The sequence below is a fragment of the Phalacrocorax aristotelis genome, chromosome 11 (assembly GCF_949628215.1).
Source record: "Phalacrocorax aristotelis chromosome 11, bGulAri2.1, whole genome shotgun sequence".
In the NCBI taxonomy this organism is placed as follows: Eukaryota; Metazoa; Chordata; class Aves; order Suliformes; family Phalacrocoracidae; genus Phalacrocorax; species Phalacrocorax aristotelis.
In genome coordinates, this window is record NC_134286.1 from 22021123 (window position 1) to 22046433 (window position 25311).

At 52.9% G+C, this 25311-nt stretch overlaps 1 protein-coding gene across 1 annotated transcript in view; it reads right to left on the minus strand.

Annotated features, from left to right (window-relative positions):
* Positions 1–3275: 3275 nt before the first annotated feature.
* The window catches only part of SLC16A2 (solute carrier family 16 member 2), a 35345-nt gene continuing 13309 nt past the window's right edge, over positions 3276–25311 (minus strand). The window contains exons 2-6 of the mRNA XM_075106272.1: positions 12348–12492; positions 7924–8386; positions 7330–7473; positions 6578–6806; positions 3276–5246 (exon numbers count right to left, since the gene is read on the minus strand). Of these exons, the coding sequence (XP_074962373.1) occupies positions 5026–5246; positions 6578–6806; positions 7330–7473; positions 7924–8386; positions 12348–12492 (1202 nt within the window). The 3' untranslated portion in view covers positions 3276–5025. The remainder of the gene's footprint in view (positions 5247–6577; positions 6807–7329; positions 7474–7923; positions 8387–12347; positions 12493–25311) is intronic.

Here is a 25311-nt window from a genome sequence, read left to right on the forward strand (position 1 = left end):
GGGGATGGCAGCTCCATCCATCCCTACGCCTGCTTTCCTTCCAAGAGCTCTCAAAAAGAAGGGAAACAGCTTTATTTCAGTTTGTTGTTGCCACTGGACCCCCTCAACAGTGCCAGCTCCATCCCTGCCCAGCGTTAGGCGGAGGACATTGGAGGAGTATTTAAGGAGCACTTATCAATCACAGCATTCTCCCCAGAGGTTAAAAGGGCAGCTGAGATTTAAACAAAAGCGCCTGAAAGAGCTGCCCGAGTGTGTGTTTTCATGGCAGAAAGGCAGCAGCTCCAGCGGCAGGAAGGGGCTGCCCCACTTGCCTTGGCAAAGCAGCCGGGGCTTTCAAAGTCATTCCAGTTTTCTGCTTCCAGCTGGATAAGGAGAAACAAACTCTGCCAGCACGAAAATTATTGAAGCTAAAATAACCAAGGTAACCCCCAAACAAAACTCTGTTGGGTACAGAGACACATGAAAGCTGGGAAATGATTTGCAGTGAAGGATGGAGGGACAACAAGGGTCTCGACTGGATCTGACCCTCTGCATCCACAGGATTTGGTCCAAGGTCACCTTTATGCAGGTTGTTATTCTGAGGACTGTGTGGCCATATATAGATGCAGATGTCAGCCAGGGTTAAAATCCACCCTAAGCCTCCTGAGATGCTGAACCGGAGCGATCTGAGCAAGCATAGATGAGATCCTCAGCACCAAAACAGACTGCTCAGAGCCAATCGCTCTTAGCACCAACGTACCAACACCAAAAAGGACGCTCTATTGCTGTGCAAAGCGCTCCTGTGGCACCGTCATGCCCAGAAGGGCAGGAATGGCCCAGCTGCAGGCCACCGCCCTCTCCCAGCTCCTCCAGAAGAGGCAGCTCAGCCCGGAGGGTTACAAAGCTCCTCGACTGCCGGCATGGCCGAACCAGCAGCCCCAAACCACCACGATGGTGGGAAGCACAGCCAAAATGTCTCGAAACTGGGGGTCCCCAAACCCCACGGTACCGCAGCAGACCTGCAAAAGCCCTCAAGCTTTGGTGGCAACTAGGATGTGGCCTTCCCACAGCAGGGAAATGTTAGGAAACCTCAACCCCAGCCAATGAGTAGCCCAGAATTTGTTAAATTAAGCTATGTGACTTAGAAACGCATATTTCCCTGGCCGCAAGACCTCAGGGCAGGGCATGCTGCAATGAAACAGCTCCCGCAGGTAGTTCCAGCTTTGTTACACAGCTCAAAAAAGCTCTAAGCCATGAATCACAGCACTTCTCGGGCAGCTCCTGCAGCTGCTGCCCTGCCAGCCTTCCCATTGCCTGGGCAGCCCTGAAAGGCTGAAAACACAACCACCCCCTGAGCCCTTCCAGCTCAGCTGCCCCGCTCCGTCCCTCAGCCAGAATGAGAGGAGTTAAACCCAGCGCCTCACCCTGTAGCAGGGGGAAAAAAAAAAAAAGGAAAAAAAAAAGACAACAACTTGTTTTTGAACACCCTCAAGCTAAAGATTTAGAAAGGCAGCCCCAGCCAAGCCCCGAGCAGGGCGCTGCTGGGACACGTCCCACGCTTGCTGTACGCTTACATAAGGCTACGCGTGCGCCTGCAGCTCTCCAAACACCCTGGGCATGGAGCAAAGCTGCTCCCTCCCCACTCCCTTCCACCCCCTTTCCACCCCCAAGGGGCTCGACCCGCTCCTGTGCCCTCGCTGGCTCCCAAAAACAGCCAAGCCCGGGAGTGCTGGGCTCCACCTTCCTCTCCCAGAGGAAGGGAGTGGGGCAGGAATCACAGCCTGGCACTCGCAGGGGAGGGGGAAGGTTGGGGGTTTTTTTTTTAATTAGAAAACTGAATAAAAGGTAGTTTTTGCCGTGAACGCTGCCTCCTGTTCAGCCCTCGCCTGCCCAGAGGAGGCCACGGGTGCGCTGGGCCAGGACGAGCAGATCCTGATGGAAAGAAACAGGAGGGGTTTTAGTATGAAGCTTTTTGCAACAGGCGGGCACCTATTTGGCGTCACAGCACCAGGCTACAACAGGCTAAAAGGCTGTTTCAGAGGCCAATGCCATTTTTCCCTGTTTATAGATGCTCAGATCGCTACAATCCCACTTCTCACATGCCACGAGTCTGCAAAAATCCTTGCAAGCCGCCCGATACTCAAGGGACAATCTAGACGCACCAGACAGCAGCGTTTAGCTGACAAACAACCCCAGAAATACTCCCCTTTGTGTTGACAGACTACTCCAACCTTTGCCCTTCCCGTTCCCATCTGTGTTTGCAGATGAGGTGAACCTTTCATTGCTGTTGCTCAAACATGCCTTCCCCGCTGCAGAATTTGCCCTTGCCTTGACCAAAGGCAGGATCGCGACCAGACAAAGATGCTGAGGGTGGGTTTGGGAGGCTGGTACCAGATATTGTTCCAGGGTAGGATAAGGGGTAGATGCTCTTGACCAAACTCGGGTGGCCCATGAACGCACCTCATTACTCAAAAATCTCCTAGAGGGTAGATAATAAGAGCCATGGGCAAAGACCAAAATGTAGAGGGGATGAACGTGGGTACCACCATCCCTCCCGGGAAGAGAGCTGGCTCCCGGCTGACAGAGCTGGTCCGATGCCGCTGCAGTGCTAACACCCGTTGCACCAAATGCAGGCTCGTCTCGGGGCAAAGACCTTCACAGGAAGGTGGAGCATTTAAAGCAAGTGGAAATCTGTAAGAATTTGGGATTCGAACCATAAACTGTCTTATGAGCCAGAGATTTTGCCACCATAAAGTCTCATGAAAAGCTGGGTGCAGTCATCGGTGGGCTCTGCCGTGCAGCCACTTGCTCAGGCCAGATGTGGGTTTGAGGCAGTGCTGCTCATCCTCTCCTTGGTCTGAAGAAGTTACTTGTTGAATTTCAATCCCTCATAAGCTGTCCTTCAGGGGGCACGGAGGTCAAAAATACGATTTAAAGAACTTCATTGAACTCCAATGTGAATAAGAGCCCCACAACTCACAAGAGGAGTTAAAACGCAATGTGCTTCTTTCCTTCTGCTGTCAGACAGCTTTGAAGATGCCCCACTGCCAATGCACCTGTCTGAAAAGCATCACTTTAATGCCCTGCCCCAGGCTAAGCCTGGCAGATCCCACCAGTGCCGGGGCAAGGGCACCGTGGTTCGGCTCCCTGCAATGCATGGGTGTAGGCATGCCCTGCCTTCTGATGCAGCTCCTGCTGCCTCCTGTGGCTTCCTAAACCAAGCAACGGGTCACCAGAGCCGTAGCAGACAATGCAATATGGGCAACGAAGGGCAAAAACAGCCACAGAAAAGCGTATTGAAGACAAACGGACATCTCGTTTTTATAGTCATAAACAGACACGTCACAACACACCAGTTAGTTTTCCAGCTCTTACAGAAGGGACAGAAGGGCCACAAGACCACAAGACCTTATAACACATTAGCCAATGCAGATTAAAAACAGGGACAGAGGGGCATGCAGGATCCTGAGCCTATATACAAAGGTCCCACTGCTGCCTGTGGGAGGGGGGCCTCCTCTGAATCCCAGTTTCCACAGCAAAGTTTTGTCTTGGTGTTACAAACCCCCACACTCACCCAGGGACTGAGGATTGTTTCCATGGCATATGTACCTCTTCAGGCTTCTCATTTTCTAATGGCAGGTGTATAAAAATGTAAAGCCAGCGAAGGACGGTTTTGCAGTGCGGCTAAATGTGAGCTTTGTTTCTTGCTCTCTCCTGGGTTATTGTTCCCAGGAAAAGGTACCCTGGTCCCAGCCAGCACCTCATTTGCACAGGGAACCACCAGGGCAGGAGGACTCCCCTCGCACTGTGCCACACGCCTGAGCGATGCCTGGAGGTGATGAATTTCTACACAAGGCTGAGCTCTGCCTTCGCTCTGTGCGGCGGGCACCCATGGGCTGTGCTATTTTCTTGAGCTCTCTCCCATCCCCTCTAGGGATGGCACTGCCCCCGCACCAGCTCTGCATGGCAATGCACGGGCTACGAGTTCAACGCTGCCAGGGCTTTTAAACCCTTTGGAAACACCGGGCTTCCCCTGCCAATACTGACTCGTGGTTATTGCTGCATAATACACAACTGGCCCCAAAGAAGAGTGGTGGCACCCCGTGCCCCGAGCCAGCTGCACCCCTGCATCCCTGGGTGCAGGGAAGCTGCCTCCCGGCACAAGCGGACCCGTGACACACGGGGCTCTGTCCCAACCCTGCGTGCCTTGACACCTCTGAAGTGCCCATCTCGGCGGCCGCGGTTTTCACCTTGCAGAGCCAGCTGCCGCGGGCTGCGCTGGGAGCTGCTCCTCTCAAAAGCCCGATCATTAGCTGCTGGGTGAGAAAACAGAGTGGCTGAGGACCTGCTGGTCTCGTCCATGCGTTTTTAAGGCATATTTTGCAGGAAGGGGGTGCTTCCACGTGGCTCTGTTTGATGAGGGCGGCAGGACCGGAGCCGGCTGATCTCCCCATCATCCCAGCTGCAGCTCCCTGGGTGCGTGGGAGAGCAGCAGAAAAGGAGGAGAGAAGATTAAAGTGGGACTTGCTGACCATTTATTTGGTTTGTGCATCGGACTAAAGCACTGGTTCCTCCTTCAGATCTGCTGGCTCCGAAACAGCCTCTGGCGCTGGATGAGGAGGGTGCCGTCTTGCTTGGACGTGACACCCGAGTGACACCAGAGAAGGATGGACAGCTGCAACGTTCAGCAAGCTCCATCAGTGGCCTGCTTTAAAAAGGCATTTATTAGCTGTAAACCTCTGTCATGACGTACAGAAAACTTGGGAGAGGAGCGGGAGATCGATCAAGTTTGACTCCTCGTGAGAGGCCTCCTTAGAAAAATGGTTAGAGGAAAAAAAAGGCGGCTTTGAAGTCAAAACTGTCCCGAAAAAGAGCGTTTCCGCTAGTTAAAAGCCTTTAACTAGAAGAACTTTTTGTGTTTTCTTTTCCTTTACAAACATAGTGCATTGGTGATCATTGAGAATTATGGTCCATCTAAAAAAGAGCCTGTGCTTGGGCTACGGAGAGGCTGCTGGTGGCGACAGTGAGTGTCAGTGAGCGGAGGCGTTACATGTGTGCTTCGGAGGCAGGGCTGCCCGGCAGCAGCTCCCCGTTCACCACCGCCTCCGAGACCAGCATCTTGTCTTTGCCGGAATCCAGGCGCTGCTTCTTCAGCATCCTCTGATGGACCAGCGGGACGACGGAGAGCACCAAGCCGCCAATGATGGGGGGGACCCCGGCAAAATAAAAGGCTGCGTCGTAATTCCCAAAATAATCATTGAGGTATCCTGAAAGAGAATAATGGTGGTTATAGCCACGTCAGTCTAATGACCAACTTGTCTCCTCCCTCGAGTGAGAGCTGCAGCTTGCTTCAACCACCAGATTTGGGGAGATGTAGGTTTTTAAAACAATCTTTTTTTCCCGCTGCATTCCTTGGAGTTTTAATGCCCTGGATTAAAGGATGTGCTCAGCCAACATTGTGTAGCAAGGAAGCCAAGAAGGAAAGCCTCAGCCATCCTTCTTGTTTAACCAGAACAGGACACAATCAGACATGGCCCAAACAATCCCAAATGCAAGCTGAGACAGTGTTCAACAACCAAACGTTTCAGGTGGCTCTTCCCAGCGCCTTGCTGGCCAGGAGGTAATAGGAAAAGGGGGCAGGGGCTGTTCTTCTGCAGATTGCCTCCATCTGGAAGCCCTGCTTTGCTTACAGGTATTTGATCTACATGGGGATGTCAGCTGAAAGATACGTGCTGCCAGTTACAAACAATAAACAGTCCCTTAAAATCCAATGATGTTCTGCACTTGTTAGTTCGGCAAGTTCTGACACAGCCAGGCATCCCTGGAGAATAATGCATTGCCCTTTATCGGCACTGGAAAATCCCTCTGAGTTTTCTCCTGCGTAGGCATTTGCCTGGGGATTAACATCCATGAAATGAGTCCCTTCACCCAGCCCTGTGCCTAGCAAGCCCGATGCAGGGGGTCCTGCAGCAGCACCCTAATGGCGCCTGCAACCCACACATTCCTTCACGAGGGCATTAAACTGAATTTTGCTGCCAGAAGCAGAAAGATCAGAGACGCTTACACAGATTTAGCTTAGTGATTGCTGAGGCAGGCATTCTGCTGTTCAAGGGCCAGCTTTGGCAAAGTGCTCGCTGTTAAGGACGTTGTGGTTATTGCTACGCTTAAACACACACCCAAGTCTTGGGAGGACAGAGGCTCGAGTGTATCCAGCTCTAACTTCGATTCAGCAATCCAGGGGCTGAACTTACTGATGAGCAATCAGGCCCCAGATATCTAAAAGGACTTTTAGAAAACTAATATCTGCCAATTTTCAGCTCTGCTTCAAACAGAAATCAGTTAATGTGATCTTGGGTCACTCTCACTGTTCTCCGCTGGTTACCTTTCATCAGCCTGGAGAAAGGCCCTGAGATGCTACAGGACATAGCATGGAGCGATGCTACACCCGTACTTCAACCCCCATGCAACACAATAAGCCAGAAAATTCAAAACCGTACGTCTGGTCTCACACCAAAATATCACCATGGGTGAAAGCTGCTACAAGCATCAGCTCCCTCACAACAGCTGGGTCCAGGTCCGGCACCGCGGCGCTACCAACCTGCTATCGGCGTACCCGCAGTCATGGGCACAGCCATCAGCCCCATGAGGTACCCTATGGCCTGGGACGCCTGCATGGGCCCCACCAGCTCGAAGGCGATGGGGGCCATGATGGTGGTGAAGAAGCCATCGCAAAGGCCGAGGAAGAGGCAGATGACAATGACGCCCTCGAACCCTCGGCACTGGGGGATCATCATGCACAGGATGCCCAACAGCATGAAGGACGCAACCTGGGGAGACAAAAGTGGGCATGTCATTGGGGTGCAGGATGAGTGGGGGTGGGCAGCGGGAAGTGTCACAAAGATAGCACGGAACAGGTCAACAGCATCGCCCCCTCCTCTGGGCCCAGCGATGCCATCCAACCTCTGCTCTCATCTCAGAGAGGCCCTTAAGAATAACCTTTTAAGACGCTTTAGGAAGGATTAGCTGCTGGATTAGCTGCTAGATTTCAGCAGTTCGTTTTTCAAAAACCACAAGAAGGTGAGAGGGTGTCTAGCAGTTTGGGATGAGTTGGGACCACAGAGTTGGATTGCCGAACGGACACTGAGACCTCAGGTCACATGTGTAACTTCTCCGTACACCTTTCTACAATAAATTTTCTTCCCTAACAGCAGACAAGGGCATTGGTTGGTAAAGGATTTGTGATCTGTGGCTGACAGTTATTGAGCAGAGTGTCAATACTGATGTAGAGATGCTACCCCCTGACCTGCAGTCGTTACCCAGCAGCTACGTGGAGGGTTGGGCACAATGTACCTGCAGGTAAATCTTCTTCAACCCGGGAATGCAGTCGCCAATGCGGCCTGAAACCAAGCGGCCCAGCCCTGACATGGCTCCGAGGCAAACCAGGAGGATCCAGTCCTTTTTGGTTTCTTGAAATCGCTTCTCCACATATTTTACCTAGGATGGAGGGAAGGATGCAAGGACATGAATCCTCGGTAGGTTAACCCCTCTCATACCCCAACAAGGGACAAGACTTCTGCAGAGGGCTCATAGCTTTGGGGGTGGTTGTGTGACCTTCATGTCCACGCCACGCTGACCTGTGCACACCACCTCCGCCCAGCCAAACCCAACAGCTCCCTCCTCTCCTACTACCGATGCTTGTCCTCGGGAGCCATGGGAATTGATTGCTCTACCCACCGTGTTGCAGAGGATACATAAGAGCATTAAAAAGGTGTCTCCTCTGATCACTGTTCCCATTTCCAGGACATGCCTGCAGCAGTTTCCTAGCTTTGAGGCTTTTGGTGACTCTGTCCCCACTGCCCGTCTCCATCTTCCCACCTCGGAGGAGCCCCTTCACTCCGGGCAAAGGGACCTCCTTCCCCTTCCAGTCCCAGCCAAGGCTCTTACCAAGTTCATGTAAGGTACGAGATATCCCAGCACAGCAGTAGCGATCCCAAAGGCCCAAATCCGATAGGTCTTTCTCCGGAAAACCCTCAAGTTGAAATACTTGCGCGTCTGGGCCCAACACTGCTGCCGCATGCTCCGGCTGCCCAGCTTGTCCTGCCCATCGTGCTGAGAGTCACAAGAAGGTGGCAAGATGGGCCGATAGGTCAGGGACAAGAATACCTGGATGAGCATTAAGGCACTGAGTACTTGGAAAGTATGTGCGAGCCCAATGGCTTTTCCGACCATCTTCAGGAAGAAGGGGAGTGGCACGGAGATGAGGCAGCTGCCGCCGGCCACGATGCCGTTGGCCAAGCCAAGGCGGCGCTTGAAGTAGTGACCAAGGATGACCAGTGAGGGCTGGAAGGCGAAGGAGCTGCCGCAGCCGAAAAGGATTCCGTATGTGAAATAACGAACTTCCAGAGACCTAGTGGGGGAAAAAAAACCCAACACATTGAGGCGGTTATGTTACGCAGAGGTAAGGAAGCCTTCTCCCCCACGGTCCTGCAAAACCTGGAGTCAAGACCCAGGTCTCACATACCACAGGTGCTACACAGGCAACCTGACCTCAAGGAGCTTATTCCCCAGCCTGAGCAAGGATTATCCTCATTTCACAGCTGGTGTGTTAAATCTTCAGGAAAACGAAGTCTAGCTGGGGAGTGCTTTCTGCAAAGAAGAGAAGGCGGCAGCCAACCTGCCCTCCTTGGGAAGTTAACCTAACTTGAATGGCTTTTAAGTTACAGCAAGCAAGATTTTCTAAGGTAGGCAGGATGGGTTATTTTTAGCTAGAAATCAATTTTTTTTCCCACTGAAAGGACTAATTGAAAACATTCTGCATCCAGTGTTTGAAAGCAGAAGGCACCTACCCTGCTGGTTATTAGGCACTTAGGAAGGGAACACTGCATTTCTGCCCAGGCTCCAGGCTGGTTAATTAAGTTCTTCTTTAAGCTTCTCTGGGAGCTTCAATTAGATAGTTAATAGATCTCATTTGTACCTTACATTGGTGGCTGCACTTGAGGAGTGCAAATAACCCGTTGTGTTTCTCTACAGATGAAGGTTTTTTCTTCATGCCTGTGCAATACATTCAGCTGCTAAAGTCTGCCATGAAATACTGCACGGGAGCAGAGTGCGATGGAAACGTTTGGGCTGCTCACCAGGCAAGCGCTGCTGCACAAACGGGGTCTTTACTCCAACACTGAGAACTACTCATGTGAAATACTGAGTGCTGCTCATGAAGCCAGTGAGAAGCGAGCGAGAAGCGAGCAGCCCAGATCTATCGGAGAAGTTTGAAGTTGAGAAAACGTTTACAAGCACATCATTTCTTCCATTACACACTTGTCTCTTTAGCTAGCCAAGCAGAAAGCAGAACGTGCTTGCTATACCCAACGCCTCAGAGACAAATGACTGTAATGAAAGACAATTTCCAGCTACTTCAGAATGAAGCCACATCAGAAGAGCCCTCTGCGGGAACCGGGCAAGCAGCTGGGCTATGCAGGCTGTCTCCGACCTCCCACGCACCAGCCCTGGCCACCTCAGCTGGGTCACACCAGCTTTGGTACTGCAGCTAAGCTGACGTGTTGGATAAGTGGAGACAAATGCCATGGTCTCCATCTGCTCCCTGTTGACACTAAGACACCCCTGCATGATCAGGAGCTCCTTTCAGCCATGCTTCTTAGCCAAGATTTCCCACCCTGCTCACTGGGAATCAGCCAGATGCTCTCCAGTGGGAAGGGAGGCATTGTCTCCCTCGGACAACAAGGTCTCCCATGGATAACAGACAAAGAGGTCTCCCTCCAACACTGCTTCTCAGAGCTCACAACTGGAACAGCCCCGGCTCAGCCCCGCTGGCAGAGGTTTGGGGGATTTCTCTCTGCGGGAGAAACCAGGCAGAAATTGCAGAGTAGAAGGAGAGGCAGCTGAAAAGGGACCCAAACCCCAGCACAGAACACTTAATGGTGCAGAAAAGGAGGGCTGGGAGGGCGTTGGGGGGCATATGAAGATAGCCCTGCTGAGCTGGCCACCACCTCCTATTCCTCACGTCAAAACATCTCCCTTAAAACTGGAGGGAATGTGAAGTCTTAACACAACTGGGATTTCTCTCTTCTCGCGGGCGCCTACGATCTGTGGCTCGAGCTCATTACGAGTGCAGGCGACACCCTGGTGCAAGGCAGCAAAGCGAGGAAAGCACTTGCTTCAACCCCATCCAGAAAACTTCAGCCTTCCCCAGAGCTCTGGTTTTCAGCAGATTTTGTTCATTTAGTAGTTTTCATACAAAACTCCCAATATTTTGAGAGTAGGAGGAACCGAGCATGAGCTGGGCGCTGGGGTCCTGCCGTGCAGGCCTGGTGGCTGAGTGGGTTTTTGGATCAGCTTGGTGCAGTGCTGGCAACCGCTGCTCCTCTGTTTGGACAGAGCAAACCCATCTGAGAGAAACCAGGAGCTAAAGGGTTGATTAGCCTTGACCCAGCCCTGCCTGAGCCCCCCAAACCCAGGCTGTGTCTCTCCTTCCAGCAGCAGCTCACGAACAGCAGCTCCCTTTGCACCGGTGCATGTAGCCCCGTCAGCACTGGGTGGGTCATCTCCAGCTGCGGCTGGGGGAGCTGGCAAGGGGGACAAAAAAATAAAGGCTTCCCCATTGTTCTGGGTGAGCAAGGGCTGCTAGCTCCAAATTTTGGGACCAGCCTTTGCCATCCAGATGGAGCGTTGCCAAATCTTGCAGCCCCGCTGCTCTTCCTCCGGCTCCGGCTCAGCTGTGCTGAAGGCAGCTTCCCTGGCCACGGTCCAGCTGCAAAGGGGCTCCTTTCTCCCTTAAAAGGCAGCCAAAGGAATGCGAACCAAGAGCGAGAAGGCAGGAAATCGGGATTTCAGCTCTGGAGCTCTCCTGGAAATAATATTCTTCTCTGCCTGTACCGTTTGACTTTTTTTTTAAGCCCAACACAACAAGCCACTGGCAGCAACGCGGTCCCAAGAGCTCTTTTTCTTTGCACGAACATTTCACAATGGTGGCGGCGGGGGGAAGTGTCCAAGCTTTGCTGATTAGAAGGAAAGCAAGATTACATGGGAAGTGCCTGTGATCTGCACTACCAGGAGCTTGGGCAAACCTTCCCTCAGGACCGACTGCACTTTTTCTGATTACTATTATCTTTTGAAATACAAAGGGGTGGCATCTGCAAAGGAAGTCGCAGAGGGTGGTTCCTTCCATGCTGCTGCCCGTATTGCTGATCGAAATGGTTTTAGCATCCCAAGCCTCCCAGCTCCAATCGGCCCCAGTGCCTGGGGCTTTGCCAGGAGGCTCAGCAGCTGCCTCCCCCCTCCCAGCACACGTGGGGGGCTCCCGCAGCTGGGGACCCATCACACAGCACGTATCCACAGGGAACCACGGTTGGGGCGAGCACGAGGGTCTCACGGACCAGGGTAAAAGGGAGCTGGTGTCCCGCTGCCCTGCGCAGGCAGGGTGGGCAGGGAGGAGCACAGTGCGGGCAAGTCGCCCTCTGGGAAACTAGTGTGTATTTACTTGTAAAAAAGCCCACTTTTTGAAGCATTTTAATTAAAACAATATTGATTTTAACTGAAATCCAACCCAAAGCAATGCTTTTGTGCAGAATTCAAAGAAAATGACGCTTTGGAAGGTGTCTCCACGGTGCCTTTGAGACTCCATTTAACAAGTGCCGCATAACGGACCCCAGAGGTGACTTCTTTTTGCTCCCACAAAGACGCAAATGTCTTGGGTTGGAAAGATTCACACCTTGAATCAGGTACACCCACCACCCAAATGCACATCGGTGAGCACCTGCCAGCAGAAATTCATGGCACGGGCTCAGCCGTGGAAAATGAGGAGCAGCAATCGCCCTGCGCCACCAAAAATGCCCGAGCCAGCACGGGAACAGCACAAACTGCTCCAATCCCCATCTGCATCCCCTTCCCCACCTGCCTTGCGTGGAAACTCCCTCTTGCCAGGTGTAACCCATTAGATAGTATTTGAAATATTAATTTACTTTCAGTACCAAATGTGAAATTGGTTGCAAAGGAGACCAGTTTTGTCCACAATCATCTCTTTGGAGCTGTCCGCAAGAGGCATGCCAACATCTCGCTGCCTGTTTCAAAGACCAAATGAAGGACCCGAGGGCTGAAATCCCATAAAATAAAGTCCCTCGCTCAGGTAAAATTCACTCTTTTTTTATATAAGGACAAAAGAGCAACTCGGTTCAATTTGGAGAGAAACAGGCTACGTGTATGTGGGCATTTGGGATGCCAGGAGACCTCTCATCTGGATGAAAACCACTCGCTTTGCCCCAAAAGGCAGCAGCAATGTGGAGGCGGGGCGGTTGCAGGGAACAGTGAGGAAGAGGAGCTCGCTGAAAAGCCGGATGGCCCCTCTGCAGCCTTACTTGGTGAAGGAGCTGGAGAGGAGTCCGATGAAGGCGATGGCAGCTCCCGAGGCTGCTGTGGTCCGGCAGCCAATCCGGTCGGTGAAGATGCTGACGATGGGAGAGCAGAAAAAAATCATGCCCATGGCCAAGGAGCCGACCCATGCTAGGGAAAGAGAGAAGAAAGGCGACGGTCAGGGTGGGACATCAAACAGGTGCCAGAAGGAGAACAACCAGGGACTGACTCCAGCTTTGAAGGTGGTCTCAGCAAAGAGGCAGCCCCATCACACTATTAATTTGCAGGGCAGCTCATAAATAACATGGTTACCGCTCGCGCTGCCCGCCAGCATCGTGGCTGGGGCGCAATCTGCAGCGTCTCACTCTTCACCCGTGCAATGGAGGAATGGTCAGGTTTTCCTTTTACTCCCCTCCGCTGGGTTCATACTTGTCCTAGGGACAACACTGAGCTTTCAACGCTTTTTTCTAATGGCCCTTGCTGTGTGTGTGATGATGCCTCCACTGATGCTGCTTCCACAGGGGACCTCTCCATGGCCAAAAGCCCCCGGAGCTCCTCAGAGCCCTCTGCTCCCGGGATTTGTCTATGAAGAGTTTCATATCTTAAGTTATAGCTCTGCATTTCCAGGTATCACACTCATCCATCACTGCTCCCCACTTCCCAGAGCCAGGACTGCCTCACCTCTCCCTCACCCCATGTTTAGCAGGGACTCTTTTTGCAGCTGAGCTGATGGGACACACAGGTCGTGCCAGGTTAGATTATACCCCTGGCCCTGCTGGCGATGCCCAGGCGGGACTGTGATCTCATATCTCCTTCCAACCCAACCCTGGAGAAAACCACTGTCTGTCTGGCTGTCTTTTTTCAGAAACTTTTATTATTCACAGATTCTTTCAGCCCGTTGTTTCTTCCTGTCCTCCACCTTCTTTCTTTAATGGTTTCTGTGACTATTTTGGGGAGGAAGGGCAGGCTTTCAAGAAAAGCAATGTGGTAAGGAAAAAAATCTGTCTACCAGCTCTGAGAAGATGCAAAAGATCCCCTCGGTGGGGCGTGGGGCAGGGCAGGATGGACGGACGGACGAGGGGCCCCCAGCCCTACCCCGTACCCAAGTGGGGGTACCTCCTGAAGCATCTCTCAACTTCAGGCACTGGCTCTGGGCTGCCAAGCATGATCTGCCCTGCACAGACCCCAGGACATGTGCTTCTTGCTTTTTTTATTCCTCTTTTTAGGGTTGGTTTTTTTACACCCAAACCAAGCACGCTGCAAACCCTTTTAGCACAGCCCCCGCACAATAACAACCCATCCTTCAAGAGCCGTGAGATTTTCAGAAAATAGCCAGGTCCCTATTAAAAGCCAAATCCTGGCTATATAACAGCCTCTCCAACCTCTGCCTTTCGAAAAGGACCACACAAAGAAGCCCTCGCTAGCCTGGGAAGAACTGACCCTTCCAAATTAATTATAAGTTCGCAAGGACCCAATTTAGTCTGAAGTCTTCCTTAATAAATGCAGAGCGGAGCAATAAAAAGAAAAGCAAGGGCTGCGCGGGAACCTCGTGGGACTCGCCAGGCTCTCGTCTCGACACCAGGCAAAATGCAAAAGGGCAAGGGAGAGGGAGAGGACCCCCCTCTCCGGCTGATTTTCTTGGTTATAAACACAAGGCACAGTGTAATGAAAGTCCTTCTAATAGGATTAGGTGGCACAGCTCCAAAGAGCCGTCCAAAACAACTCCAAGAGGGGGTGAGGGGTGGGAGCAAAGCCAAGATGGGAATGGCTCGTTAAATTGGATAATATACTTCCAGAAATGTTCCTTCTACTCCAGCCAAGGCAGTAAAACGTTAGATGGCCCCGTCATGTTTGAAGTTTGTTATTTTTGGAAATTACTTTAAGAAACGCGGAAATAAAAGCATAAAGCAAAGTATTAAATTTAAAGGGCCAGATTCTGATCTTAATAACCCGGAGATTTACATGCAAATAAGCAATATCAATCTCTGGCCCCAAAAATGCATACTCACCTGCGGAGATCAAAGCAAACCTGGGGCGAGAGGCTCAGCGACGGGCGCTTAAAAGCTCCTCCAGCTTTGGGTTTGTAAAAAGGAGATATCACTCAATTAAAATTGGTAAACACAAAAAAAAAAAAAAAAAAGTCCCGTGGCAAATTGCTCTACCTTAGAGAAAGGGCTTACCACAAGCAATGAATAAAAATAGGCTTAGGGAAGAACATCAAGTTAAAATTAGTAAGAACAATAGCCTCACTTCCAGAGCGGGGTTTTGTCTTCCCAGCACTTCCCAGCGAAGCCCCGGGAAGCCAGGAGGGCTGGGCGAGCTCCAGCACTGGAAGGAAACCTTGGCAAAATCTGGGGGCAGGAGAAAGCCGTTTCGGCCCCGGCTCTGGTCCTGGGGTGATTCGCACCAAAAAGCCCCCAGACAGTGGGTTGCACAATTTATCTCCCCATTTTATCCCCAGTGTGATGGCAGTGATCTCCTTTCACCTGGGTTGGGGCAAGGCTGGAGGAAAGCCACGGCAGAAAATCCAGGTTGGGAAAAAAACAGGGTTCAGGTGAAGCGTAGCCCCAAACCTGCCCTCCGGACACAGAGCCGGGGTCCCTGGATCCACTCCAGGGGATGAAAAGTTTATTTTTGGCAATCTGTGTGAGCAATATTGAAGGTTCTCCTGAACTTTCCTGGACACGAAGGGCAGAGGCAGCCATTCCTCCAGTAGAAACTAGATGGGGCTTAACCAGCCTGAGTCAGGGCTTCTCTTCGGCAGCTCCTCAGATGCTGGAGAAGTTATGACTTGATTTAAAGCCCACAGGAAAAAAAAAATTGGGAATCTTTGCTTCTGATTTCCATGGGGTTTGGATGAGATGGTTAATTCCTAGCCCAGCCACACCTTCTGTGGCTGATAACCTGGGTGAGATATTGAAACACACAAAGACAAGCCCCGACAAGAGGTGCGAAGCCTTATCTGCCACGTGGTGCGATCAAGCAGATCCTAAAAGAAACGCTGGACTAAATCCAGCTGAGGACAGGGCTGGAAGGAGCTCAAGAGCTGTGCAGAATTTGGATGGGAGTCGGGTTAAGACTTGATCAAGTCTCGAGGTGCCATAAATCCAACCACCTCCTGGATTTGCCAGCTGAAGGGGCTGGTTTTGGAGCTGCCGTGGTGAGACCTGGCTGGTAACGGCTGAGAAACCTCCTCTCCAAGGAATGCCTTTACAGAAACACCAAAGGCTTCAGAAATTGTTCTTTTAGTTTTTGTTTTTTTTTTTTTTAAAAAAGGCATTTAAAGCACCCTCCTTTTGCAAGGGGGTAGGTGAAGGTGACTTCTGATTTGGGGGCTGGCAATATTAGAGGAGGGTCAACGCGTGCTGTCCCTCCCCGATAGCCATCTCTCCGCTGACCCTGCTTGGCACTGCAAGTTTTACCGAGACCAGCCACATCCATGCCACCCTGCTCCCACCCGCAGCCCCTCCTAAAGGTAATAACACAGCAGCTGGGGAGCTGTGACCCCCCGGGGGCATGCATCCCACTCCTCGCAGCTTGCTCCGGCAGGGATGGCAGCGGGCTGGGGGACGGCAGTGGCCCGAGCTGCCACCTGAGCCCAGGCCACCTGCAGCCCCGGATTCCTCCACAGCTGATGGGACCTTATTGGTGAGCCTGAGGATGTTCTGGGGTATAGGAGGAGCACCACATGGGGCTGGTGCCCCTTCACTGAGCAGAAAGGTTGACCAAAGAGAGCATCCCACAGCGTCACCGCACAGCAGGTAAAGCTCCAGCTAAAGCTCCCCAAATTGCTCCTTCCCACCTTGACTTAACAAAGACGGACAAACTGTTGGCCCATGGCAAGTCCAAAGCAACGTGCCCTTCAACACGGACAGGGGAAGACAGCAGTTGAAGATCTCCAAGGGGAACAGTGATGCAGTGGTGTGGGAGATGTGGGTAACGTGGCCGAGCTGAGCCACCCCCAGCACCGCTCACTCTGGGCTCAAGATGGAAGAAAAATCTGGGAGGTGACCCCTTTGCCCACCAGCCCTGCACCATCAGGCTGTGTCCATGATGGAGGAGCTCTGGGACCACGTACGCCTTGGCCACCACGTCCTCCTGGCAGTGGATGACCCTATGGCAGAAGAGGACTGGCATGTGGGGGTCAGGACCTGCAAGAGGGCTGGCAATGCTGAGGGGCCAGGAAGGGCTGTGAGCACCACGTCCGCGCGTTCACGGCAGCAAGAGGTGGGCAGGGCCCCTGGGGTCGGTCCAGACACAACCCATGTGCCAGACACCAGATCAGCTTTCCTTCCAGCAAGGCCATCCCAAAAGGATGAAAAGCTCCTTCCTTGCTGCTATTTTCCTGAGTAGAGAAAGGTTTCTAAGCTCCATGGAGCAGAGCAAGGTGGGCGCAGGAAGGCGAGAAACAACGGGGAAAATGTCACCGCTCCGAGACGCAGATCCAAACCCCCCGGTATTTAGTGCATTGTTCAAAAAAAATCATTAAAAAATTATACTGCATAGGACTTGCGGCTAAGCCTATTTGTTCCTTTACAAACTAATCTCCAGGGAGAGAGAAGGAAGGGACGTCGCTCTCAGCCGTGCTTCCCCGCTGACCCAAATACCCTGGGCTGGAGGGATCAAGGACCAGGAGGTGACCTCAGATCCGCCGCCAGAGGAAGTGTCTTCCCTCGCTTCCCGCGGCTTCTCCCGCTCGCGCCGTGCGGCTGGGACAGCGCGGCCGCTGGAGGGGCCAGGGCCATGCTGCAGGGGGTCACCTTCCCCCGGCACTTGGCATTTCTCAGGGGAAACATGGGGCAGCCAAAAGGTAATTAGCCTCCCTCTCCCTGTCTGTACTGCTCCTCCAAGTAATAATATCTTGCTTTCTGCTTTCTAGGGACAGGGAAGCTCTGTTGGCATGATAAACCTCATCACACACCTTCAAAGCCCTTTCCAGCCCTACCCGGCTGCCTTTTCGGGGTGCCTGGGAGCCCAAGGAACCTGGTGGCCCTGCCCACGCAGACACTGTGGGGAAGCGGACGACTGTAGCCCCCCTCTGCGGAGCTAATGCATGCCGCCTGGAACACATCTGCAGCAAAAACGAAGCAGCTGTTTTGTCTTGTGCCCTTAAAAAGCCATTTGCGTCATCCTCTTGCTCACTCAAAGCGAAGCCTGAAGTGCTCCCAACGGCTCGGCCCCATGTGCTCAACCCCTGCTGCGGACCAAGCACATCCTGGGGCAGGTTGGTCAAGGCTTAAATAAAGGCAGATGCAAAGTCACGTCTGAGGAGGCCACCGCGCTGCACGGCAGGAAGGGAAACTCAGCTAAAGAGCAGCAAACCAAAGCTGAGGAGCAGCCGGGCTCCTCTGGATGGGAGGTGGTGGTGCGGTGTGGTGGCAGCCACCGTGCATCACGTGCAGCTATAAGCCAGATAAACTCATTAACTGTATAGCAAGCCCTGCTTGGAACCATACCCTAAAGCTTCAGAACAAAGTCCTCTTTTATCAGGTTTGGCTGACTTCGCCCTCCTCCCTTCTTTCGAAAACAATTCCAAATTAGCCTGAAAATTGGAATAAATGGAATTATTCAGAGGAATTATTCAGGGTCAGGTCTGACTAAGACCCTTTCACTGTCCTGTTCACAGCAGAGTAAGGAAAAATGTGAATGTCGTAGGAGAAGTAGCAGCTACCGTCATCGCAGCATGGTCCCATGACCATGGATAATGCAACAGCTTCTCAGAGACCAGACCCAGCAAGTGTCCATTCAGTCTTTGTCACCGGAGAGTTTTTAAAAAATCAAGTTTTAACTCATTCAGGAGCACAGGGCACGGGAGCAGAGCAGATGGGAATGTACTTTGCTTTAAAAAACCCACCACATCTCACCTGATCGGGCCTCTCTGCCATCCCTTGCTCTCAACAACGCAGGGGACGTTCAAGAGGCGATGCCCAGGCCACCTCCTGCAACCACTAAGTGACAGATATCGGCTTATGTGAGAAAAAGGTCCCGATATTAACTGGCCTTGTGGCCACATTAAGTAGAGATGGAGACAAATCTGTGGTTTTGCTTGGCAAGCAGCAGGCGCGGAGCATTTGCCTGAGGTTCGTGCACTGGAAGTCTTGGAGAAACTCAGCTCCAGCCACATTTTGCATCGTTTCATTCAAAAACCATAAAATTTGACCCCAGTTAGAGAAAAATGGTGTTCGAGCTTGTGTCTGAGCAGCATCACGTCCTCCCCGTGCGCAGCCCAGCTCCTACTCGGCCTTTGAGGCTCCAGAGCTGGTCCAGAAATGCAAATTCTTGTGAAATCCATCCAAAAGCAACAAGGCAGCATGTGCTCTGCAGCTGAACGCCCCCCATGTGCCCAGGCTGGATTTTTCTCCCCAGCACTCCCCTCGGCAGGCCAGGAAGGCTTTTCTTCTCCCCGTTGCCTTCTGGCTTACGATTTTTGAGAGATGATTCACCTACCACACACTAACATTACCCAACAAATAGGAGCTATGGTCGCAACAACTTCATCCCAACACAGGCTCCCATCCACCATCCAGATGTCTTTCCACTATCTACACCCTCAAGGAGGTCCAATCTCTCCTGGTGTTGGGTGACTCCAAGCTGGACCAAGTTTGCCCCTGTGCCATCTCCCTGGGTGAGAGCCCAGGGCTGCATGCCTGGAAGGCAGCTCTTGGGCAAAACCAGTGCCTTAACGCAGCTCCTGCCCGAATGAACTGGCAGAGCCTCTTTAGTCCTGGGGGGGGGAAAGAAAAGCATGTGCCAGGGGTGAGCATCGCCTCCTTCAACTGCGCTGTCAAACACCTCACCAGCCCCTGGCTGCGTTTTAATCCACCAATTTCATGAAAAACACAAAAGTTCCATTTTAATTGGTGAAAATTCCCTCGTCCTGCCCGCGGAGCGCCAATCTGTAATTAGCCTTTCATGTAAAACGATGTTTATTCCTGACGGAGTTTATCTTGGCACAAACAGGCGCTCTGAAATGTGCACACATTTGAAGACTCAAACCCTGCATTTAATTCTCTATCTGCTTGTTAATCCTTATTGTTCCCAAGCCCCTTTTCAAAACACACCCACGGAGAGAAGAAAGTATTTTTTATATATATATATAAAAAAACCCCTTCCAGTGTCAGGAACACCAGCAGCGAGCGCAGCACCACAGGCACCGGCCCGGGCTCCAGCTGCCCCCACAGCTCCCGGCACTCACCCAAACACACGCTGCCAAACCCAGGAGCCCTTCCTCCTGATTTTTTCCATCTTTCCTTTTTTTTTAAAAAAAAAAATATAATTTTTCTCCCCAGCTGTGATGCCCCTCGAGTGCCCCCCTGCAATGCAGGCACTCACCCGAAGGACAGGAGTCCCCGTGTTTATTTGGCAAGTCTGCAGCAGAAAGGTGAGGAAAGCACGGTGGGGAAACCGATAGCCCCCCACCCCCATACCCCCATTTTTGAGAACTCTCAGTGAGGCAAGAAAGTGGGGGCCAGACCCCAAGTTTCATGATTCCTGGGTTTAATTTGGAGCAATTTGGGATTTACACGCTGCCAGCACACAGTGGCCACAGCTCCTAGAGTGGCTCTCAAGGCTGGACCAGTAGCCCCCAGGGACCTCCCAGCTGGGACTGGGTGACCAAAGCATACCAGGTCCTTTCCCCCTGTCCAGCCCCAAGTGCAGGTGGCAGCACAGGGCCCATGGGGGCAAGTGGGGAGAGAGGGGGGGCTCCAGAGGGGCTGCCAGTGGCTGCTCCGGGTGGCCACATTGCTTCCAACAGGGGAATAAACACAATATCCACCTTATAAAATGAAAGGGAGAGTAAAGCGTCAGGGTCAGGATTAGGATTTGAGTTAGGGTCAGTGTTAGGGCCAGGGTTGGAGTTTGGGTCAGGGTCAAGATTAGAGTCAGGGTCAAGATTATGGTCAGGGTTAGGCTTAGGATTTGGGTTAGGGTCAGGGCCAGAGTTAGGGGGGCTGGCTCTCCCCAGCCCAACACACCCTGGTAGGTTGGGGTTTCCCCCAGGCCCCATGTGCTGACCCCTCACCCTGTGTTTTTTGGGGAAACAGTTCCCATTGCTGGAGCTGGGCAGGTCCTGAAGCCGATGGCAATGATTAACTCCGGCGGGACGGTGTGGGTCAGCTGTGGCCCTGGACACCGGCTGCTGCATGTCCGAAATTTTAAGCCTTTGGAAAAGCCGTGACCTGACCAAACTTCACTGGGCTTTGACTATGATTAACCTCCTCCAGTCGCTTGTACAAGCGTGTGAGGTGCTCGCTTGGGAACAGCTCAGCACTCATGCCTTGCCACAGCCATCCTCCCATCCCCGACAGGGCAGTGGTGACACCCTTCCTCTTCCCCCAGCCCAAAAACGTGTCATCTCCTCTGAATCCCCACTGTGGCCACTTCTTATCACTGGCAGACTTGTACTGGTAACCAGTTCTCGCTGCACACAAACAACCGGGAGGACAGTGCAGCTGGGGGATGGGGGTAGAGGATCTTCAGGAATGCTTTACCTCCCTTTGGAGGCCACCAAGAGACCACTCTGCAAGACATCATCGTCCATCCAAGGCAAAAACATCACATTTGCAAACAGGGCAGGGAGGATGCAAGGGGGTGGGCGCCTGGAGGACACGAGCTGTGTGAGAGGCAGCCGGCCAGCCTGTCCCAGCCTGGCACCGGCACCAGCACCAGGACCGGGCCAGCAGCGCTGGGGCACATGCCTGGCCAGCGCCGGCCACCGCTTCCCAGCTTGGGACCCAGATGAGCACTGCCACTTTTGGGGGGACACATGAAACACCAAAAGGGCAGGAGGGTGACTCTGGGGGCACCTCACCCCCTACCCCACGCTCACCTGCACCCCAGCACCCTGCCAGCATGTGACTGGTACGGTGTTTCCCCGGCTCGGAGCAGCTCGGCTGGTTTTGTGATACGCTGCTGGGACGTGGAGGTCGTGGCTCCCGGCCAACGCACATCAGAGCAGACGGCAGAGCAGTGTCGCAGCCCGTGGGCCGGGCCGGGGGGGCAATGCCAACGGGGCTCTCTACATCAAGGTCAGCAGTTCATCTCCCAGCCAGTCACAGCATCCACGTGCATCCCTACAGGTGCCTATGCCCAGCGCAAACCCACCTCCGCATCTGGCATCGCGTCTCCATCTACATGGTGATATTATACCCAAGGCATGGCTGCAGAACCCCAAAATCCCCAACGTTACTCTGGGGTGAAAGCACCTGGGGCATCCCAACCCCTCGATGCCTTGGGGAGAAGACGGGAGGGCTCCCAGCCCCCAGTGTGAGGCAGGTTGTGTACCCCTCCCAAAACACGGCTGGTGGTCCAAAACTACTCCATCCCTTGCGAAATCACCAGGCACTTTCTGTCTCCTCTCCCCGCGCTGCCAGCAAACCCCGCCTGGGTTGCGTTTGGGAACCTTCTGCCTCCTGTGGGGAGGCTGGGGTGAGAAAGGATGCTTTTTTCCAAGTTGGAAGAGACAGTAAAGTTTCCCTCTTTGCCAAATTTCTCTCGAGCCATATTCTGTTTCCCATTAATGGTGGGAAGAAACCCTTCGGCCTGGGTTCACGCTCCTCCCACTGCAACTCCCGGGGCGCTTGTCAACACCCCAGTCAAAAAGGAGAATTAAACCCACCCAACCTGGCCGGCCGTGACGCAGGGGCCAGCAGAGCGAGAATCAGCGACGGGTGGAAAACAACCCCCCTGCTCTGCTCTTACATCTTCCCCACGGAAACTTTTCAACTCCAGTTGCTGGCAGGAGCTGGGCTGATCCCAGCTGAATTCCTTCCACTTATACCAGCAAATAAATAGCAGTTAAATGGAGGGAAAGAGAAAAACACCCCTTTTTTTCAAAGCGAAAACAAAGAGGCCAGGGAGAATAAATGAAGGCAAGATGTTGGGCTGGTCACAGGCTCATGAAGATCTTTTTCCCCTCCTGGTCAGGTATTTGACAGCCTTCCCTTTCAGTTAATTAAGGGATACTCAGAAAGAGAAATACATCCAGCTCTTTGCCAGCCCTGACCATTAAGGGGAGAGTCACAGCATGCTTGAGACTGAACCCAGGAGCCCTGGCCACAGCTCCTCCGCCCAGCCCAGATACTCAAACCACTATTTTTCAGACAAATAGGTGCCGTTGCAGGACATCTACGGCCCCCTCCCAGCCCTGGCAGACTTCTGCCTAGCCTCTTCTCCAAACTCTCCAGTGACGGGCATCTCCTTCCCTAGACAAAGGCTTGTCTTCTTGCACTCCAAGTATTTCTCCCAACCAACGCCTTCCTTGCTGCAAAATTTCAAAGCAGCACTTTGCGCCCTGTCCCTCACTGGACAGAAAGAATAGCTTATTACCTTTTTTGCAACTTTTTAGGGAGCTGAAGGCAGTGATGCACCTTCCCTCCTCTAGCAGGAACAACCCTAGCCTGGGCATCGTTCCCCCTCCTCTCCTCCACGTCTCCCAGCTGACCCAACCCTTTCCAGGTGCGTGGTACTCAGTGGAGACACCTTTGCACCCCCCTTCTGGGGACAGACTAATAATTAATTGTCCCTTGCTCCTCCCCTCCAGCGCAACGTGGTGCCTGGCTCTTACCACACTGCACCCCAACCGTCTGTACAAGCACCTCCCCATAAACCCACCCCATGGGAGCCCTGCAGGGAGGGACAGCTCCTGCCACCCATGATGGCTGTGTCACCCCCGGCCCCGTGTCGGGGTACCCCAGCCACAGCCGCCTGCTGTCTTTTGAACCCCAAAGGCCGTCTGATGCTCCAGAGAGCCGTGGGGCGTGTGGCTGTGCCCCGGCTGGGGGCGTGCGCTACGGGGAGCTTTCCTCTGGCAGGATGGGGATGGTGTGGGAAGAGCCAAATCTCCCCAGCGCCCATCGGCCAAGGCTGGGGCATCCCACAGACGAGCGTGGTTGGAAGAAAACACCCTCTGCGTTCCTCCCAGCAGCACCCACATGCACTACCAGTGCTGCTGGCTCTGCCCCGCTGCAGTGCTGCACCACAGCATCCTCCCCCAGATCACCCTTGGCCTGTAACCACCCCACGGACCCCCCAAGCTCTGGGGGGAAAAAATGCTGTGGCAACCTCAGCCTGAGCCGCCCTGGGGCAAGAGCCCCGAAACAGAGAGAGCTGGGGTGGCAGCGATGCCTCCCCCACGGCACCCGAGCACAGCCACCCGCTTGAATATTACAAAAATATTTCAGTTATGTTACTTATTTGCTTACACCCAACAAGGCCCCAGTTTCCCCGAAGACAAAGTCCGCCCAATACCAGACTATATACGGGGCTAGAAATATGAAAGGGAAAATCTAGGCGGCAGCAGCGGCTGCTGCGGGCGCTTTCCGAAGGGCGGCCCCTCTCCAGGATGCACCAGTCGGCTTTTAAGTTGTTTTGCCCCCGAGCTTTGTTCACAAAGGAGATAACACCTCCCTGCAATGGCCTTTTCCATCTGGGCTCTCCCACCACCCCGGCAGCTCCCTGGGCCGGTCCCGGTGCTCAGCCCCAGCCCAAAGCCTCCTGCAGTGCAAGCGACGGCGCAAGGTGACGGCTGACCGCAGCGAGAGCTCTATCGGGGAGACTCCTCCACTGAGCTAATAACTTTAGAAATCAAAATAAATGAAGAAAAGCTGTTTGTAAGCAGGTTGAGCAGAGCCCTCGAGCGGGCATGCAGCCAGGGCAGCATCCCAGGCTGCCCCAGCCGTGTCCGTGCAGCAAAACAGCTCCATGGTGGAAGATCTGGGCTCTTCTGATGGCCATCAGGACATTATTTCCTCCTCTGGTGCCAAAGAGTTTCCTCTGGGTCTCCAGCATGGAGACACTAACACCTCTGGATAGCGCTCCTGAAGCCTACTGATGGGGAAAAAAATTCCCCGACCGACACAAGACTTGTGTATCATCATTACACCAAATACCTGGAGGCCAAAAGAGGGGTAAAATAACCATGTGATTTTAATCTCTTGGAGTTTCTTTACATTAAAGCACACATTTGAGAACACCTGGGTATCTCAGAAAAACAGACCATGCTGTAATTAAGCAAATCCGATAGCTAAAGGAAACCGAAGAACAGCAATATTTAATTTTTTTTTTTTCCCCAGCAAGAAACAGGTTATACCCCTTTGCCAATGGGCTGTTACTTTTGGCTGACCTGCTCTCATTTAAAAGTTTTTCAGACACCGGGTGGCTTCGGCAGCTGCTCCGCAGTGCAGGGAAAGGCCAGCCCTGCCCTTTGATGCTCCGGGTGGGTGGAGAAAAGCCACGGCCAAGGCATCAGGGTTTCCTGCATGGGATGGTACCCAGCCCCACGTTTCCCATTAGCGTCTCAGGAACCCAGCCCTGAGCCCTCCAGCTCCTCTGATGCACCTTGAATGGGGATCCATTATACATATACGCACACACATATACATATATGTGCATATATATGCCTGTGTGCATCTACATATATACACACGTATATACATATATATCAAAAAAGCAATGCCCTGAGGGCTTTAGCCCACACGACGGCTGCGGTCAGAGCTGCGCCATGGCTCCCCCAGAGCCGAGCAATGTTTAACGAGATGGAGGGGAACTGGGGACAGCCCGTAGCATTTAAAGTGCCTCAGCAGCAAAGTGCTTCGAAGCCCGGTGAAACATTAATGCGCTTCCCCGGAGAAACGTCTTCGCTTTTTGCTGCATCAAGGGCTTTGAAATCGGAATAAATAACAGAGCGGGTTAATGAAGGTTTTTGTCAGTTACTGGGCAAGTTTTGGTCCTTCTGTGATTCAGGTTTAAAAGCCTTTTAAAATCCTACCTCCATGGATGGGGACCCTCCTCTTCCTCCCCACAGAAATACTGCATTTTGGGGTACGGGCAGGCATCAAAATTACCCTGTTTCCGCAGGTGCCAGGCATGGGGTTGCTGTAGGTAACACACGCCGCAGTCCCCGGCCTTGTTTTCAAGTGGCTGAACTCCAGTTCATCCCATGAAGCCCACCCGTGGCCAGGGGCAAAG